Source organism: Apteryx mantelli, chromosome Z (assembly GCF_036417845.1).
Source record: "Apteryx mantelli isolate bAptMan1 chromosome Z, bAptMan1.hap1, whole genome shotgun sequence".
Lineage (NCBI taxonomy): Eukaryota > Metazoa > Chordata > Aves > Apterygiformes > Apterygidae > Apteryx > Apteryx mantelli.
Window position 1 is genome coordinate 77331799 of NC_090020.1, and position 17317 is coordinate 77349115.

Below are 17317 nucleotides of genomic sequence, written 5' to 3' on the forward strand. Positions count from 1 at the left end.
TATGATATACACTTGCTGTGTTCTTATCCTTCCCTGCATTTTCACTTGTGGTCACTGCTAGAGACAGACTACTGGGTTTGAGCTTTGATCTGAACCAGCACGGCCATTCTCATGTTCTTCAGGTTTTCCCTGGGTTTCTGGGAGGAATTCTTGAGAACGACACAGAATTTGCTATCATGTTCAGAATTTAAGAAAGCTCAGGGAGAAAGGTTTTCAAATTTTAATCCAGTTTGCTTTTCTTCAAAATGTTCCTTAGACATTAGGACCTCATAAGTATTAAGAGAAATGAAAGAGGGAGACAAAAAGGATATTTGAAACATCCCAAGTAGAAATCAATACTCTCAGTTCCCGGAATTTCACTCTTTTGACTTTTAGGTTGCCATTATTGCTTCTGCCATGATAGGAACTGTCATTCTCTAAAACACTTCCTAAAAAAACAACTCACCTGCGCTAACACTTGTCCAGCAATATTGGCATCACGACTATAAAAATGTCATTGGCTGCTACCAGTATATTACTCTGAGTAAGCTTAATTGACAGAGGTTAAATGTTGGAAAGGTTACAATATGACTCAAAAAAAGAGAAGAGCAATAGATACTTTCCTCTCCAACAGGGTAAAAGTCATAGTTACAAGGTATAGTTACAAGATACCTGGAGTCCTACTGGTTCATCAGGTGTGTTAGTTAGCTAAGCTGCCTTCCATTCACCTACTATTTACCACTTTGTAGGCAAAATTTTCTCCTCCTTTTAACATGCATGTATTACTGGAAGGAGCTGTGGAAGAATGGCAATGCTCTCCCCTACAGACATGAGCAGCTGTAGCTCTTACATGTCCAAGGAAACTTGCACTCCAAATATTCTGAATTTTCAACCAGAGACATCATTCTGGAGTGAAGATCAGAAGACAAGGCTTACTTTATTGTGTTCTCAAAGATGAATTCTATAGCCTGCATCATCTGTAATAGTCTTTCTTTTTTTTTTCTTTTTGGCCAGTGGGAAACACTCTTACCTTAAAAAAAAAAAAAGTAAGTACAGGAACAATATATTATTCAATGGACTTTTTCCTGCAATGCAGGAAACTGTCCAGATAAATTGAAAGAGCTTTAAGTCAGCTTTCTTATTAGCTAGCTGGGCTGCTAGCAATGCAGCCATGAATAACTACATTGCTGGCATCAAACTAGATCAGAGTAAGTTATTTTCTCATTGGATCATGTGCTATTTCTGGTTTGATTTATTCTGTGTTTTACTGAAATAAATCTTCAGTGGAAGAGATAGGCCTAATTTATCTTTTTTAAGATTTGTTTGAAACTGATTTTTTCTTTGTAAGCCAACTCTGGGCTAGCTAGCCAAATGTAATGAGAGCTCATCAGCTAACAAATTTTTCGTTTATTTCTGTGCATAAGTTATTTTTAGAACAGCAATAATGTTAATGGAATCATATGTTAATACGGATAATGGGCTAGTACTTTGAAAATAAATGTCTTGGTCTTGCTCTACTATTCATTAACACTAATTGCTTCACATTTGCCTCTCAGCAGCTGGACAGTTGCAATGTGTAACTCTGATAGACTGGAGCATGAAACAAGATTTCTGCTGATGTATAACTGCACATCCAGAAGACAAATCCATCCTAAAACCAATGCAATAACTGCTTGTACCTCTGGCAAAAAGTATACTGTTATTAGGAGAAGTCCCCGCTTTCAAAGAAAAAAGCATGGTATAACTGTATTGTCATCTGTAGGACAGCCAACACCTTCATACACTGCAAACATCCACTGTAAATGCCAAATAATGTCCCCCAGGTTGAATCCTGTCAAGCAGTTGATCATTTTCAGAATTGTTCTCATCTGTTCATTTTCACTGTTTGCTCTTAATAGTGATACTCTGTAAACAGCAGAATGAAGATATGGGAATTGGTAACAACTTATCCACTCCCAAAGATGAACTTCCAGCTGAACAATTATGTGAAGATTAATTGCATTCAGATTTCAGGTGTTATTTCAAAAATAACTGGTGGTCATCCAGGAGCTTCCAAATGATAATTACAACTCTGTGGGCTGGGTTATCTCAGTGGGCATATCTCAGAGTTAACTGTACTGCTACAGTGGGATGCACAAGTCAGGCAGGTCCCGAGATCACCACCAATCTCATGATTCAGGAATGAGCATTTCTGTGTTAAATCTAAGTTTTGTTTGGACTTTGAAAGAAATCGTTCAACCAGTTCTGCTTCAGAGGAGTCGAGAGAAGATGCTACTTCTGGCACACCACTGTGAAAGAGCACATTCGAAAGAAGGCTGGAAGAAACTTCTAGGGTGACATTGGGTTACTGGTTCCAGATCCTCCCTAGCACAGGCAGATGAGGCACATTTTCTCTCCTTCACAGCCTCCCTGAACTCCCTCTTGGGACTTAGAAGATTTTGTCCCTGCCCCAGTACAGTAAGTTCCAGATTTAACATATTCTTAAATGCTTCATATCTATTTGTACTTCTGTCACACTGCCCTCAGCCTTAATAATTCTTGTCCCTCTCTGGAATCTCAGATTCCTTCTCCACCTTTGCACTACCAGTAAAACAAACCAAGCATTTTTAGTGGCTTCTTGTGTTCAAGCTTTCAATTTGTTATATTCTTTTCCATACCTGTCAAGGTTTGTAATCTATCTCCTTTGAAAAGTGGTGACCAAAATTATACTTCCCTGCACTATTCTAGCTGAGTTCTCCCAGTGCCTTGCATAACAGAAATAACACTTCTCTGCCATCCCTCACAGAACATATTCTACCAACGCACTTGCCTTTTTCATAGCCATGTCACAACTCACTGATACAGTCATGTTTCTCGCTGTCACTTCAAACAGTAAGCCCTCACCTCATCAAAGGTTTTTTAATCAATCCCAAAATGCACAGTCTTCCTCTCCAGTAGTCCCTTCCAATCTGTACTAATAACCACCTTTCCCATTTATCTAATTATTTCCCAAAAGATATTTTAGCAACAGCTTTACAGAACTTCAGGTGGATTAGCTTTACTATACTTTCCTTATCATGGAAAACCACAACTGTTCTCTAATCAGAGAGATGACATTATTCAGACACAGCCCACCTTTGGTAAACTCATGTGCTATTTTATTTCATTTCAGATTTACTCTCAAGTCTCTAATTATTTTTTCCCTCCAAATTAATTCTAATACTAAAGGTCACATTAATGGAACCATTTTTACCCTTTCTACATATACTCTATCTTTGTTATTCTCCAGTTGCATAGTTCCACTCCTCTTTTGATAGATTTGTTAAAGATCCATGCTATCAGACTTATGATTTCACTTCCTGTAATCTCAGGGTAAGAGGAGCTGGTCTGCACCAATGTAAGTGCTTTAAGCTCTTTGGATGTTGATTGCTGTCTCTAGCCACTGCATCCCTGATTTCAGCCTTTTGCACAGACCAGCCACATCTCCTGCTTGATGTTCCACAGTTCCCCTTCAGCAATGACCAAAGGCAGGATGCCCTCAGCAAATGTTTAGCTGGGATATCTCTGTTACAATTGCTATGTGTAGCCCAAAATATGTAAGCTATGTGTTGGCAGTTCCACAAAACCCGTTTCCCCATTTGCTGACTTGAGACCAGAAGTACAGATTTTGACACCATGACCTTTATTTCCATAGGCTTACACATGAGCAGATGTAATACCTGCTGTAAGTCAGATTCTAGTCTTGGATTACATCAAGTTGCATGTCTCCAGTGTTAATGACTGGGAAATTCAGCAGGCTTTTCACACACTTCTCACAATCGGTCTCAATTCTGGAGACTGGCTCTGCATAAAGAAGCTTTTCCTTTCACTTTTCCAGTGTACTGACTTCTTAGCTTCCCTGCAATCCTCCTGGGAAAGTGCTAAGAGGGAAAAGCACCAAAGGGGGGATCATGGGTGCATGGTTTGCAGCTTCCCACTGTTGTCAATGGAGCATGCAGTAGCCTGTTACAATGTAGTTTCACCGGTAGAATCCTTATTTCATTTTAACGATCAGCTTTTAGCAATCCATCCATTAGGTTCATAATTATATTGCTGACTTCAGGCTTAATTCTCCAATGCTTACTCAGGTGAAAGATTTATTAGTTTTAGAAGGAACTGCGAATTTCAATGGCACAATTCACACAAAGAAGCCTGTCAGAATATGTTCCTGGTTTGTTTACACTAAGAGGCTTTTGATGGCAGAGCAATAGTGGGGTAGCTAAACCAGCAAAATCTTCTACTGCCAACTCAGCTGTATTGGTATAAAAGTGCTTATATTCCTACAGCTAGAGCCATTTTCAGGAGCCAGCATACATTACAGAGGTACATCATAGTTACAGGGATATAACTACACCTATTCAAGCGGCAAGCTAACATCTGACTTCCATGTTTTTATATTATAGTTTTCATTGCATTTAGCTCCAATCATTACAAAAACTACTTCAGTTTGTCTTCTAACTGGTTTAACTTAGACTGAGAGGAAGAAAAGAACCACCCACAGTTCTGTACAGATCAAACCGTGATGAAAACTTCCTGAACCTGCTGAAAACATTCTGGAACATGAAGCAAATAATTAGAGGTTGCTGTATTGTTTTCCCAGTGCTTCAAGTGGGATGACATTTTTAAGATGGGATCATTGCCACTTTGGGGAATGGACTGTGGCATGACTGCAGGGCACTCCTAGGTCACTCTGATGGAGTAACCTGGATTAGAAACCAGTATCAGCCTAGCAGTAAGCTCACAACAGCAGCTGAGTTACGAGCCGAGCATGAGTTATGATACCTGCTGCTCAGAAAAGCCAGACTAGTGGGGGCTGCTGCCCTGCCATTCACCCTGCCACTCCGGAGGGTTCAGGGTGACTGACCTTCTCTGGCGATGATCACATTACCATGGCTGAGATACCGTCTTGCTGTGTAACTACCGAATTACAGCACTTTGAACGTTGGGCAGAGATGTTTCTGACACTGTCCAACCAAATGAATAAATGATTTTTCAAAGATCCGGCCTCTCCTCCCCCGGTCAAGCCTCCCAGAATCACTATTCAATTTTGTGTATGTAGGCTTAGACTTCAATAATTAAAAAGTAATTATTAATAACTTTTATATGAAGTATATATTATCTATATTATAGGCATATAATCATAAATGATAATTATACAACATTATACTAAAAATAGTCAAATGTGTTATGTTGCTTTAGTAACATTCTGAAAGGATCACAAATTTCTTTCTTTGACTTTCAAATGGAAAATTATAGCTAGCAGCTAAATCCCTTAGAACTCCTTGAAAAATCAGACAGTGTTTCTACTTATTTCATTCTTTTATCCCTCACATGCTAGTCAAAAATGGAACACAAAATTGATAATGCACACCACAAAAAAGCCACGAACCTCATTTAGAAATCAAATTTGAAGTCAAGATTACAGTGTCACACTGTTTTGCATTCTCATAAAAAATACAGCAACTCAAAAAAGGAAATCCTGTTTGGGAAATACAGTTCCTGGCAGAAAATAATTTCTGCATTTCTTAGGGCTGTTACGTGCCAGCTGAGAAAACTAGCTACACAACCCACATGAGCTGCTAAATTTCACCTGACTTGCACTATGGATGCATCCACCATCAGCCTCAGTGAGCTTCTCCCAGCATTATGAAATGCACACATGGCAGTACCTGTGACTCCAGGGAGGTTGACTTTCTCCCCCTCCTCTTCTCTTCCTTCTTTGCTATATGGGCTCTTGGTTTTTCTTTCTCTTTGGACTTTTCCATTTTCTGAAGCTCCTCCACATAGGCATCATAGATCTCCCACTGAAAGACAGACAGAGGCAAGGCTTACAGGGACCTGATTATGCTCCAGAAAACAAATGTCTGCACCATCACAAAAACATGGCAATGTTCACAACAGTAACGCTCCCCCTGGAATCAGTCTGGAATCAGTCAGAAGACAGTGGGCTTGTTACTTGCACAAAAAGTGAAGGATTGCACCCCAGTATTTTTAAAGCTTCATGGGGCATGCCTTATTTTTTGAGAAGACAGTATTGCATTCTTAACTATTTCCTTACCCCAATTCCCTTCTTGGTGCTTCGCATTTACATCCTTTCCGTAGGACATTCTGTCAGCCCTGTTTGGCTATTTTACCAGTGTTTAATAGGAAACATGCATTAAACACCTGCTTTATGACATTTCTCATGTGGTGTTGGAAAATTATATTGTAGCTGCTTAACACAGTTTAAATCTTGGACTCTAACTCTGCAACATATGATCAAATGGAAACTGAGAGCAGTTTTACATCTTCTGCTCTGCCAGGAATGTCTTACTTGAGCAGATCTGTAAGTAATTTTTCCACTTAAGAATTATTCATTTGTACTGGAGCACTAATATGATATGAAACAGATATGTTACTTTCAGAACAAAGAAAAGACAATCTAATTCTGACACATCAGCTTCAGAGAGGGAGTATGATTCAAACACAAAAGGAAGACTAAAACACTGGCATAAAGAAAGATAGCAGAAATAGTCATCAAAAAAACCCAACCGTATTGTGTTATAAATTTACAGGTGGAAATGGGAAGGAAGGATGTTCCAAGCATCACAGAAAGGACAAAGAAGATGTGATGAGAAGAGTGGGAGAAGGAGCAGAACAGACAGCTTCGGAAGAGGAATATGCAAGCATAAGGAAGAACAAGAAGGAAGAAGAGTTGAGGAAAAAAACAGCTTATGTTAAAATATTAATTTATATTCATTCAAATATTCAAGAGAATAAAAAGAAAACAAAGAAAGTTTTCCTCTTAGTTTTCAGACATTTTCATGCAAAATTTCAGCAATGGCTTCTTATCTTAATAGTTCTATTGTCTCAAGCTTTCAGGTCATCTTAGTATCAGAAAGAAACTAAAGGAAACTCCAGCTGGATGGAGGGAAGATCTTAGGCCAATTACTCTGTGATTTCAAGTTCGGAAATAGAATGGATTACAGTTTTCAGCTTACCAGTGACACTCCCCCCCCTCCTTTCCTATCACTCTCTGGCAATGTCATTTTTAAAGAGGTTGTATCAGTTTACCACAGGAACACCCAGTTAATCCTTTCTCATGGGTGTTTCTGTGGTAAATTGGTACAACAAACAGACAATAAAGTTTGAGCCAATGTTCATATCAGTGGCAAACACAAATACATTTTGTGAGTATCTGTGAGAAGCAGCAGAATTGGCTGGATTTCCTTTCCAGTAAAAGCTACATATTTCATGTGTAAAATGTCGTGCAAAATACATATTTTTTTAACATTTTTAAGAGATGGATAAAATAGCTCATAACAATTTTGGAACAGTTCTTCATCATGAATAAACAGGCACATTCCCACTCCCTAAAATGGAGCTAAGCCTAATTCTGCAAGCTGAGAGTGGGCCTTCCACCAAGGCAGGTAAGAGGGCCACACTAGTTTGTTCCCAGATTTAAACCAGAGATCAAAGCCCCAGTACCTGAGCACAATCCAGTGCAAGGAATACAAACACGACAATTTAGTTTCTCCTTTCTCTCCTCTCATTCTCCTAAGTATACGCCAAAAGAGCTTATAAAGTCAAAAACAGATACCTGGTTAGCAGTGGCTGAAAAATTTTTACAAGGTGTAGGCTCTGATTGACACGCTCTGTCCTGAATAAAGAAAAAGCAAAAAGAAGTGTAATCATACCGTTAACATGCTGAAACTCTTTGCAGTGACATAGTCCTAGCTGTGGAAGCTAACTCCTCATAGCATTTAGTTAGAATAATACTGATCTTGCATTAATTCAGCATCCAAACGGCTCCTAAAGCACTGCACAAATGTTATTAGGGGTTGTATAACTGCAAATAGATTTTCTTACGGACCAAAAGAGGCTGATTTTTTCCAACATTATTAAAATATTTAACTTCAATATTTCATTTTGAAGGTGTTAAAACGGTTTGTGTCAGCTCTACCATTTGAAACATTCTGCTACCTGTTATAGTATGCTATCAGACTTAAAAAGTTTTGACCTATATATTAAAATCCCACTTGGATACAGCAGAGTCAAAACAAAAGAGTTGAACAGAATGATAACCTTTAAACAAATCATTTGATCTCACTGAAATAATATTTCCATCAGCCTTTCATCAAATATTGGAATGAAATTAATATATCTCTGTGAAACACTTTCATTTCATGGAACAGTATTTTCCTTCAGAAAACTGTTGTGTCAGGATATTTTTAAGAAGCTGCCTGTAGCACTTCACTGGCCTCTGAAATGCAGCAGTCAGAGGTGGAAATTGCACATCCTTCACAGCGCACAACAGTACTTCACAGCTATTTAAGAGCTAGATTCTGCTTTCAAAGACACTCAAGCATTTTTCAGTAATAGGGATGGGAAAGGAATACGCAGAACTAGGGAAAGAGAAATAACAAATTCTGTGTCCTCTACAGGGATTTTAAAAGATGCAGAATTTGGAGTAAGCACTTCGCAACTGTACAAACTCTCCTTACATCCTCCATCTCTACTGGTGACTCCTCTTCTAGGAGACAGTAGCTCCAGCAACACAGTAACTCTTAGATTTCTCCAAGCTCACCAGTCCTACAGGCTCTCACCGTAGGTGAAATGGCTGCAAAGCAGGCAGGCAGGCTCTCTGGGGAAGCTGTATAGATTTGGACTCCATGGCAGCAGGGAAAACAGGAGAATTTTCTCTCTGAAACATGTATCTCAGACTCAGAGGAAGCTGCTGCCTGACCTCTCAGCTGGGGGCAAACATCACCGGTACTGTTCTGTCGGGGGCCGCTGTGAAGACACGCTCCCTTGGAATGGCCACGGGCTCAGCAAGAGGTGTGGGGAACATAAGGTCTTGGGTCTGTACTGACCACAAAGCACAGGCATGGAGCAGAAAGGGAGATGTACTGTGTAGCAGCAGTGAACATCTGTCATTCTTACACAAGCCTGATTGTAGCACCTGAGCTCAACACACACTTTAACACCTTTATCCTTACAGTCCTCTTGCGATAAATAGGTGCTTATATCCCTGCTCTGCAAATAAGAATTGAAGTACAAGGCTGTCCAGGGAGTCTGTGGCAAAAGAAAAATGAACCCAGGGATTCCAAGCCTTCAGCTACCACCCTAACCATTGGTCTATCCTTCTTTTTCAGATAAGAAAATAGACATGAAAAATGCTATATCCAAGTAGAGGTGTAAAGATTTACAGTGGCACCAAAACCTCCTGCAGGCTGCCCAAGAGTCCGTGAGGCAAGAATTTTTTGTCACCATTTTCACCACCCCAAATGTTTTATCATAATTAGTCACAGTTTTTTCCTCCCAACAGTATCTGCAGGGATTACAGGATATAACATAAAAACAGATGCTCTACATATCCTCCCAAAGGAAAGCTCTTCCTTATCACTAAAGGAAATGGCAGAAGCAGCGTACCCGCAAGGGGTTGTTGAGCGTCTTAGAAGCTCTCTCGATGAAGTTGAACTGGTTCGCGAGCTTGCGCTCCCTTGGTCTCAGGGGAGGAGGCTCTTCTGCCTCTGCTGCTTCAGCTACTTCTGCTGTTCCTGCCTCCTCTGCCTCTTCCTCCCCTGCAGCCTGCAAGAGAGTAGAGCAGAAACTCTACACTGAAAGAAACAGACATCTCTTTCCTTCTTCAGAAGGGCTTTATCTCAGCCTGCCGGATTTCTGCTCTCTAGCAGAGAAATTAGTCAGATCTTGATTCCAGGGCCTGACACAGTTTGGGTAAAAACAAACTTCTCACAGCAAGTGAGACAGTGACAAGTCAGGCCACTACTTAATTCAGATAGCTATACCTGCTGCTTTCACCTCTCCACATCTTGCTTTTGCCCAATTTGCCTTTCAGGGATGGACAGGTTGTCCAGGAAGTTTCCAGCTCCCAGAAAATTACAGTCCATCTTGATGGAATCTCTGGATGAAGACAGACCTGGTATGCGGGGACCTGCCATCCCCCGTGCAGCTCCTCCAAGCCAAACAACAGGAGGATCCCAGCTATTTGGTAGAATCTGCAGGATCTCAGCAGAAACATCTCAGGCATAAAGAAATCAATTACAGAAGCTTCTGAGTCAGTCCATTTTATAATAAAGTGAATTTCAAATCTAATATTAAAAATAAGATGGGCAGCCCTCAGCTAACTATGGAGAATTACCTGTATATCTTCTGTGCTTTCTTCATCTTTAATCTCTGTTTCTTCAGATATTATCATAGAATCCTCAACAGGGGGCTTTTCTGACAACAGAAGAGATAAGTGTATAAGCCCTAGATAATAGGACGTATTATCCCACGTTTTGCAGACACTTCTATCTTCTAAAGCATTACTACAGATGCATCTTTTTCAAACGCTATCTCATTAGTTAACACTGTGACCCATTCTCATTTTGCAGGGTAATGGTTTGCTCAAAGCCACACAAGGAGACAGGATTATTACTATAATGATACTGCAGTAATTCTGGCTGGCCTGGAATAAAAACTCTGATTTCCACTCAGGTCAAATCTCTGAAATCCACTACTGACCTGAGTAGCATTGTTTCTGACTTTGCCTTCAGTTCTGGACCTTTCTGCCCTGCAAAAATGGCTGTAATTACATACAACCATGAAGAATGACTGGTACAAAAGAGTGGTAATGTGGTTTGTTCTTATTTATATGGATAAAAATGAATATACTAGCTATGTTAGAGAATGATGGATGTCTACATTCCAATCACAGCCCTGAGTGCATAGTCATGCTAGCAGCAAGCTATAAGCTTGCTTTAAACTAGCTAGTTTGGAATCTATGAAAATGTGCACTGCCAGCAACAACAACCCATGCTTTTGTGGCACTGAAGATCCCACTTAGCACTTTGTCCTACTTCAAATCTTCATACACACTTTGTTAAGTGTAAATCAAAAGAGGCATTGACCCTCAGAGGCCACAAGTAATAACTATTCTCAGGAGCTTATGCAGTGGTACCATTGTGCCTGAAAGTTACCACCTTGAAAAGGCAGTATTTGTGACACAGCTTCTCCTTTCACAAACAGTGGGAATATGAGAAAAATCTCTAAAGAGTACATCTCTCCCTGATGAAAATTCAACCTAGAACTAATTACTGAAACAGCTTTTGAGCCTCTGAATTAAGGCATCTTTCTTAACTAAGAACCTAAAAATGGCCATACTAGCTCAGGTCAAAGCTCCAACTGGCCCAATATCTTATATCTCACATTGTCGAGAAGTAGATGCTCTGGAGAGAGCATAAGAATAGAACAAGTATACGATATTTTTATGAATGCTCACCCAGCCTCCAACCATTTCTGCTTTAAGAATACCTTAAACTTTAAACTCCTTATGCTGCTTTGAAAGTTTTGGCCATGATTTAAACATGAATATCCAACTAACTGTAGTGCAAGCTATTTAAAAGCCACTAAATAGCTCTGAAAATTTCAGTTGATGGTGTTAATGTTAGTGTTCACCTGGCCCTGAAAGCACGCACTGTTTTTTGCACTGTGGCAAACATCTGACTGTTTTTACTTTTTTCTTTCACAAGAAGGATACAAGCCAAAATAAAAGCTATTCCATTCTCTAGTCATGAAGCATGATCACTCCATCATGTTGAATAAATGATACCAGTTGCTAACTAAAAATGACTGCGGTTTCAGATAACAAACTTACCTGCTTCAATGCTTAATCTGGCATTCTGCCGTCTGCCTTCATCTGAATCTTTGAGTATCATGTTACCATTCAAAGAGAAGTGAATGGCCATTTGATCCACATAGCTTATTGGCTTGTATGTTCGTTCCTACAGAGAGGAAAAAACAACAAAATCAGTGGGGAGAAATACATGATTTTAAGCCAAAAATACTGTGTAGCCTCAATTGCTAAAGTCAAGTAAGTTCCACACTGATAAATATGTATTTGTGACTGACATATTTACACTGAATTTCTTCGAACAGCTATTGATATCTCATGACACTGAGAGCCAGAGTTTAAAACACAAGGAAAAAAAGCAAGAACAGGAAACCTCTAGTTCTCCACCAGTACCACAGCAAGCGAGTTTAAATCTAGTTTTGGTGCATCTCTTACTACACGGTAATCACTAAAAGACTCCAATGTCACGCTGTGCTGAGATCCCCAAATGAGCTGTCATACAAGAGCAGAACCATTCAGAGATAGCAGCTCTGACCTGCAGACAGTATGGGCTCTTAGCTTCGTGCCCAGGGTAATGAGCACTGCACTAATTCAGCTATTTGAAGTTAGCTTGATTGGCACTTGCTTGTAGACCACTATACAGTGCAGACATGAACCTAGGCTCAAACCACGTATTAAGACTTTGAGTTTCACCTAAACGCAATCAGAAGCCACTGCAGACCCCAGATGCTTCACTAATTCGTTCTCTATTAAAAATACCACCATTTTCTGTACCAATCACAATGTAGCATCAAGCCCACTTCAGTCACTGAGAAGGATTTGAAGATATGGATCATTCATCACCTATTTCCATCTCATAAATATTGAAAACTCCAACTGCAAGGAGAAGAGAAACTGACCCCATCTGCTTCCACAGATTCTTTTCCCTCCTGATCTAGCATAACAATTAGCCACATTTGTTACAGTAGCACAGAGATGAGACAGGCTCAGGATGGTTGTCTACTCCCTGCCTAAATTTGGAGATAATCCAATACCAGAGCTGGAGGAACTGTCCCCACATGCTCTCATTTCTTTCACGGGGTGCAACCCTTTCAAGAAAAGTATGGGAGGCAGGGCCACCCCTCCACTCCCCCCCTGCAGCAGCCTATGTTGCTAGCTGTACAAACTAGCTGGGGAAGACTGCTCCAGGGTAACACAGCATATGCTCTGCACATAGAAATGTGAAGGTGTGACTCGGAAGGTGTGACTTCCTGGCAGCCATTGATGCACCCTCCCTTGCCCACATCTACTCATCACGAATAGAGCTCTTGCCACTGATTTCACAGAGCACATTCCTGAACTCTCCTATAATTCAAACAATCGAATCTTGATGTGAGGACACTGAGGCATAAATGTCTTACACCTTGCATAAAGCGTCGCCTTTTCTCCTCTAACCACCACTGAATGGAAAAACTTATTGCCTGAGATTAGCTGCACTAATTATGTTCACTGCCAGAACCTGGTGAGTAATTTTTATCGGCTTTTTCTGAATAAATATGTATGTCAATGATTTCAGACTCTCACCCTCTGCAAAAACACTTTAGGAACCATTGGCAGTAAATATGTAACAAGAGGAAGCCACATTAAAAAGAAATTTACTTGTTTATAAATAAAAACCAAACACAAAAGCAGCTAATGACAAAAAAATCTCATCCTGGATTTACAGATCATGCCACGCTTACTTTAAAGCTGTATCTGACAATATTCTGGGGAGCATGGGGATTATTGGCTGTCAGGATGCGTGTAAATTCCTCTTTTAATTCCTGCAGAATGAAAACAAAATAGTATCATAAATAAAATTCCACTGTTAATGTGACATACAGCATAAGAAGATCACCAGGTCCTTTATGCTCATTTCTATGATGTTCAGTTTGCTGCAGATATCTGACTTACAGCTGAGATCTCCATGAGAGCAATGGCTGGAGCACAGCTAGCTCAGAGAAGACCAAGAACAGAGTCATCCTGCTTCCTATCTTGAATTCTTTAGCTGTCATGTAAATTTTTAGCTAGGCTGAGGTAGCACTTACAAATTGCTAGATGTTTTCTACACAGCAAGAAAGACAATCCCTGAAGCTATGCAATCCAAAAATACAATAAAAAGTAAGCTTAGTAGCAATGCTTGCAGGATTGGCCACTGCTTAGAAAAAGCTGTACTAGCGTCAACTGTCTTCACTCCCTGACCAGGGGGAAGTATGTGTAACTACCCTTTGAGCTTTATACAGCAGTGGAGAATAGGGAAACAGCTGCAGTCAGAAGAGTGAATGAATGACTCTGCAATGCCACTGAACCAAGCTGAAAAGAAATAGCCATATAGCTACAGGATTCCTCCCAGACTCCCGCTGGCCCCTGAAGGGCTCAAGGTTGGCTGCAGGGCCCTTCTCAGCATGGGGAAATCCTGGCCACGTTCCCCCGTCAGAACAAGAAGGAAGAACTTTCCATACGGAGTTACTCTGCCTTCAGCCCAGGGCCACGTTTCAAAGCACACACTCCCAGTTTTCCTGCTGAAAGACATTTTGGTTTAAACTGCAGATATTGTATACTAGCAAGTACTGGGGCTTTTCACTTTAGCAGAATGTCCTTCAAAAAAAAGAGGTAGGAGGCACGCTTTGTTTGGGGGAGTTTTGTATACATCTCATGCCAACTTCAGGAACAGTTTTACTCACAGCTTCTGTCAACTCCAGTTGATCTGGGGGTTTGACAAGAATCTTTCCTGCTGCCCATTCATCGAGCCCCTCTCCCACTTCAGTGGACACATCTTCATCCTAGCATAGGAAGAGCAAGCCCATTAGTGCACCAAGACTGTGATCACTTCACTTGCTCCCAAGCAGCACTTCTCCAGATGTGGAGTGAGGAAGAGGAAACTGCACTTCCCTGTCCACCTGTGCTTTGACCAGACCAGATAGCCCCAAACGGCAGGCCCAGATTTGAAGATTGTTGAATGTCTACAGCTGCCAGCAAGAGTTCAGTGGGTGTGAGCAGGACAACCGAGAATCTGCCCTCAGTTCGAGGAGCTGCTGATTGAAGACAACTCCTGGCCTGTAACAGAACTGGAGTAACTCCAGTAACAAAACTCAAGTAACTCCACTTGCGTTTCAGTTGACAATTCTGTTTCTTTTGGCCATATTAAGCCCAAATGGGCTATAGTTCAGAACTGATCAAAGACACAATTCAGGGACTCACGATTACTTCTAAAGTTCTATTATATAAAGATACACTTAGAAACTAGTTCAAGATACAAAACTGTAGGGATGAGACTTCTGGAGAAACATTAAGCATTTTCTTGCAAAGGCCAGCCAGTCTGCACTCCCACAACACAGAGAGCTCGTCTCCTTTGGCTGGGCTTGGCTTGGTGTCATCATACGATATCTTTAATAGGAAAGGGATCACTGCAGGGATGAATTTCAATTACTTGTCATTACAGATAAACTGCCAGAACACCAAGTTGCTGATTAAAGAGTTTAGCTGCTCAAGGCAAAATTTCTCCCTCAGTTTGAAATGCGTAATGAGTTGATTTAAAATAAATCAATCATTCCTTTAAATACCGTTCTCTCAGGTCTATTAAACTTTATAGCCATATGCAGCTGTCAATGAGTTCAGGGTGTAAGTGAAGGCTGTTTGCAGGTGTAGAGCCTGGAGTACAGATCGCAGGAACACTCCAGGATAAGCCCATGAAGAGGCTTGAGTGGGAAGGGGGAGAAAGAACATTCTCATTATTTTTGGTTAGTGCTGCTGCCCCAGCAAAGCTTTGCTATCTGCAGAGCACCACAGAGGTAAAAAGCACAGTGCCGTGTACAAATGTGCAGAGGCTGAAAGCAACAGAGAATTCTGCATATGCCAAGCACCCAAGGAAACTTGCAGGCTGCAATCTAGTTTCCACCTGGGAAAAGGGAACTGAAATAAGGCAAACTGGAAGAAGGTCAGGCTCTCTCATTCTCAAGAGACTACAACAGCAGAACAGTCGTTCATGATGCAGTGTTACCCACAGGAACACCTGCTTGTAGGACATTTATCTTATATTTCAAAGCCAGTTAGTTCAGTGCTGTTTCCCCTGAGACACTGATTAAAATACTGTTAGGTTTTAAACATGTAAACATTTTTTATTTATCTTTTTTATTTAAAGGTAAATACCTTTTTTAAAGGATCAAAAGAAGAATGTTTAACAAGACTGTGATTTGTCTTAAGAAGTGAAAAGCTGTTTGCAAACCATGCCTGCTTAAAGAATACTGGGTTGATGTTAATTTGCCTTCCTCCATCCATGTCAAGTGGAGCTAAGCGAATTTACATCAGCTCATGATTTGGCCCTGTATAAGAGGAAGGTAGATTAAATAAGGGTGTCCCCCTACGCATTTATTTGCCTGGCAATGAAAAGCATTACAATTAGTCTAACAGTCAAAAAGTTATACTGTTCTCTCTAATGCTGTACTTGTATGTTAATTATAGGAATCTGGGCTATGTTTTGAATTTTCTAACCAGAGAAGAAAGATTTTTTTCATAGTCCATGTCAGCGTATACTTTGGAATTTACATCACAAACTTTTTTTAATCCTTTCATTTTGCAGTTTACCTAAATTGTGTCTTTGTTTTAATTTCCATTTTTTATTCTAATTTGCTAGTGAATTCCCTCCTCATTGGAAAGCTAGAGCAATCCCTTAGTGTTAAATATACTGTAATGTTACCAATTCTATAAAATATGACATTATTCAGACACGCCTTAGTTTGTATCTCACAGATGAGGAGGAAAAAAAAAGATTTTAAAAACTCTTGGATGCGTGGATCTTACCCGTTTTTTGGATACAGCTTTAGCAGGCCTTGGTGGTACTGCCTTTCCTCCTGAAGGTCCAGTTTGGCCCTGGAAAAAGAACACATCCAATGTAAACCTTTAAAACATTTTGTTTCCTAATTTAACCAAAGCAGAACAGAACTTCAATGTGTTCACTAACATTTCCCGCAATGGTACGTTTCAAAAGCCAAAATATTCCAGTGCTTTGCCAATAAATCACTTGAATGAAAAGCAGTCACCGTCGTAATATAAGACAACAGTTTACCTGCATGAAGCAGCACTGTGCTCTACCCTTGTTACTGCTAATCTGTTATAAACCTAACTGTTCTGCACACTGCATTCTAATGTCCCATTCAAACACATCAGAAAGACTGGTTTTGCCCCAAATGCTTGCATGTCACGGTGAGGCAAGGGACAGCAGATTAATACCTAGGGAGTAACAAGTGCTGAAACACTGATGAACAGCTGGGAAGTTAACCCCTGCCAATCTCCCTGAGCGCATCAGAGAGAAAAAAAAAGGTTTTAAGATAGGCTTTAAAGAAAACAATGAAAAAGGTACAGGGAGTCTTACAGTGTATTTCTAGGAGAGGTTATACAGGGTCAAGGAATAAGAGAAGGGCACCAGTGACAAAGTCTTATGAAAGCTCTACAGAAAGTAGGAGAGGAAACAACGAGGATCCTTTCGAGAGGACACTGAGGAACAAATAAGAGAACCGAGAAGATAGCGAGTGAAAGTACCTTATTTCAAGAGGAGCCTGGCTATCTGCATCAAAGAAAACCGATAAATCAAGGAAAGGAGAAGACATTAGAGAACTTCGTAAGAACAGTTTCAGAGAAAATTTACATCAACATATTCTATGAGGTTGAAGATAAAATGTAAGGATAAAA

At 40.3% G+C, this 17317-nt stretch overlaps 1 protein-coding gene across 1 annotated transcript in view; it reads right to left on the bottom strand.

Moving 5' to 3' along the window:
• DNAI1 (dynein axonemal intermediate chain 1) overlaps window positions 1-17317 on the bottom strand; it is a 147868-nt gene that overhangs the window by 128557 nt on the left and 1994 nt on the right. Inside the window, exons 2-10 of the mRNA XM_067316457.1 lie at window positions 16430-16498; window positions 14831-14846; window positions 14314-14412; window positions 13333-13413; window positions 11636-11762; window positions 10139-10218; window positions 9409-9567; window positions 7577-7636; window positions 5667-5801 (exon numbers count right to left, since the gene is read on the bottom strand). Of these exons, the coding sequence (XP_067172558.1) occupies window positions 5667-5801; window positions 7577-7636; window positions 9409-9567; window positions 10139-10218; window positions 11636-11762; window positions 13333-13413; window positions 14314-14412; window positions 14831-14846; window positions 16430-16498 (826 nt within the window). The remainder of the gene's footprint in view (window positions 1-5666; window positions 5802-7576; window positions 7637-9408; window positions 9568-10138; window positions 10219-11635; window positions 11763-13332; window positions 13414-14313; window positions 14413-14830; window positions 14847-16429; window positions 16499-17317) is intronic.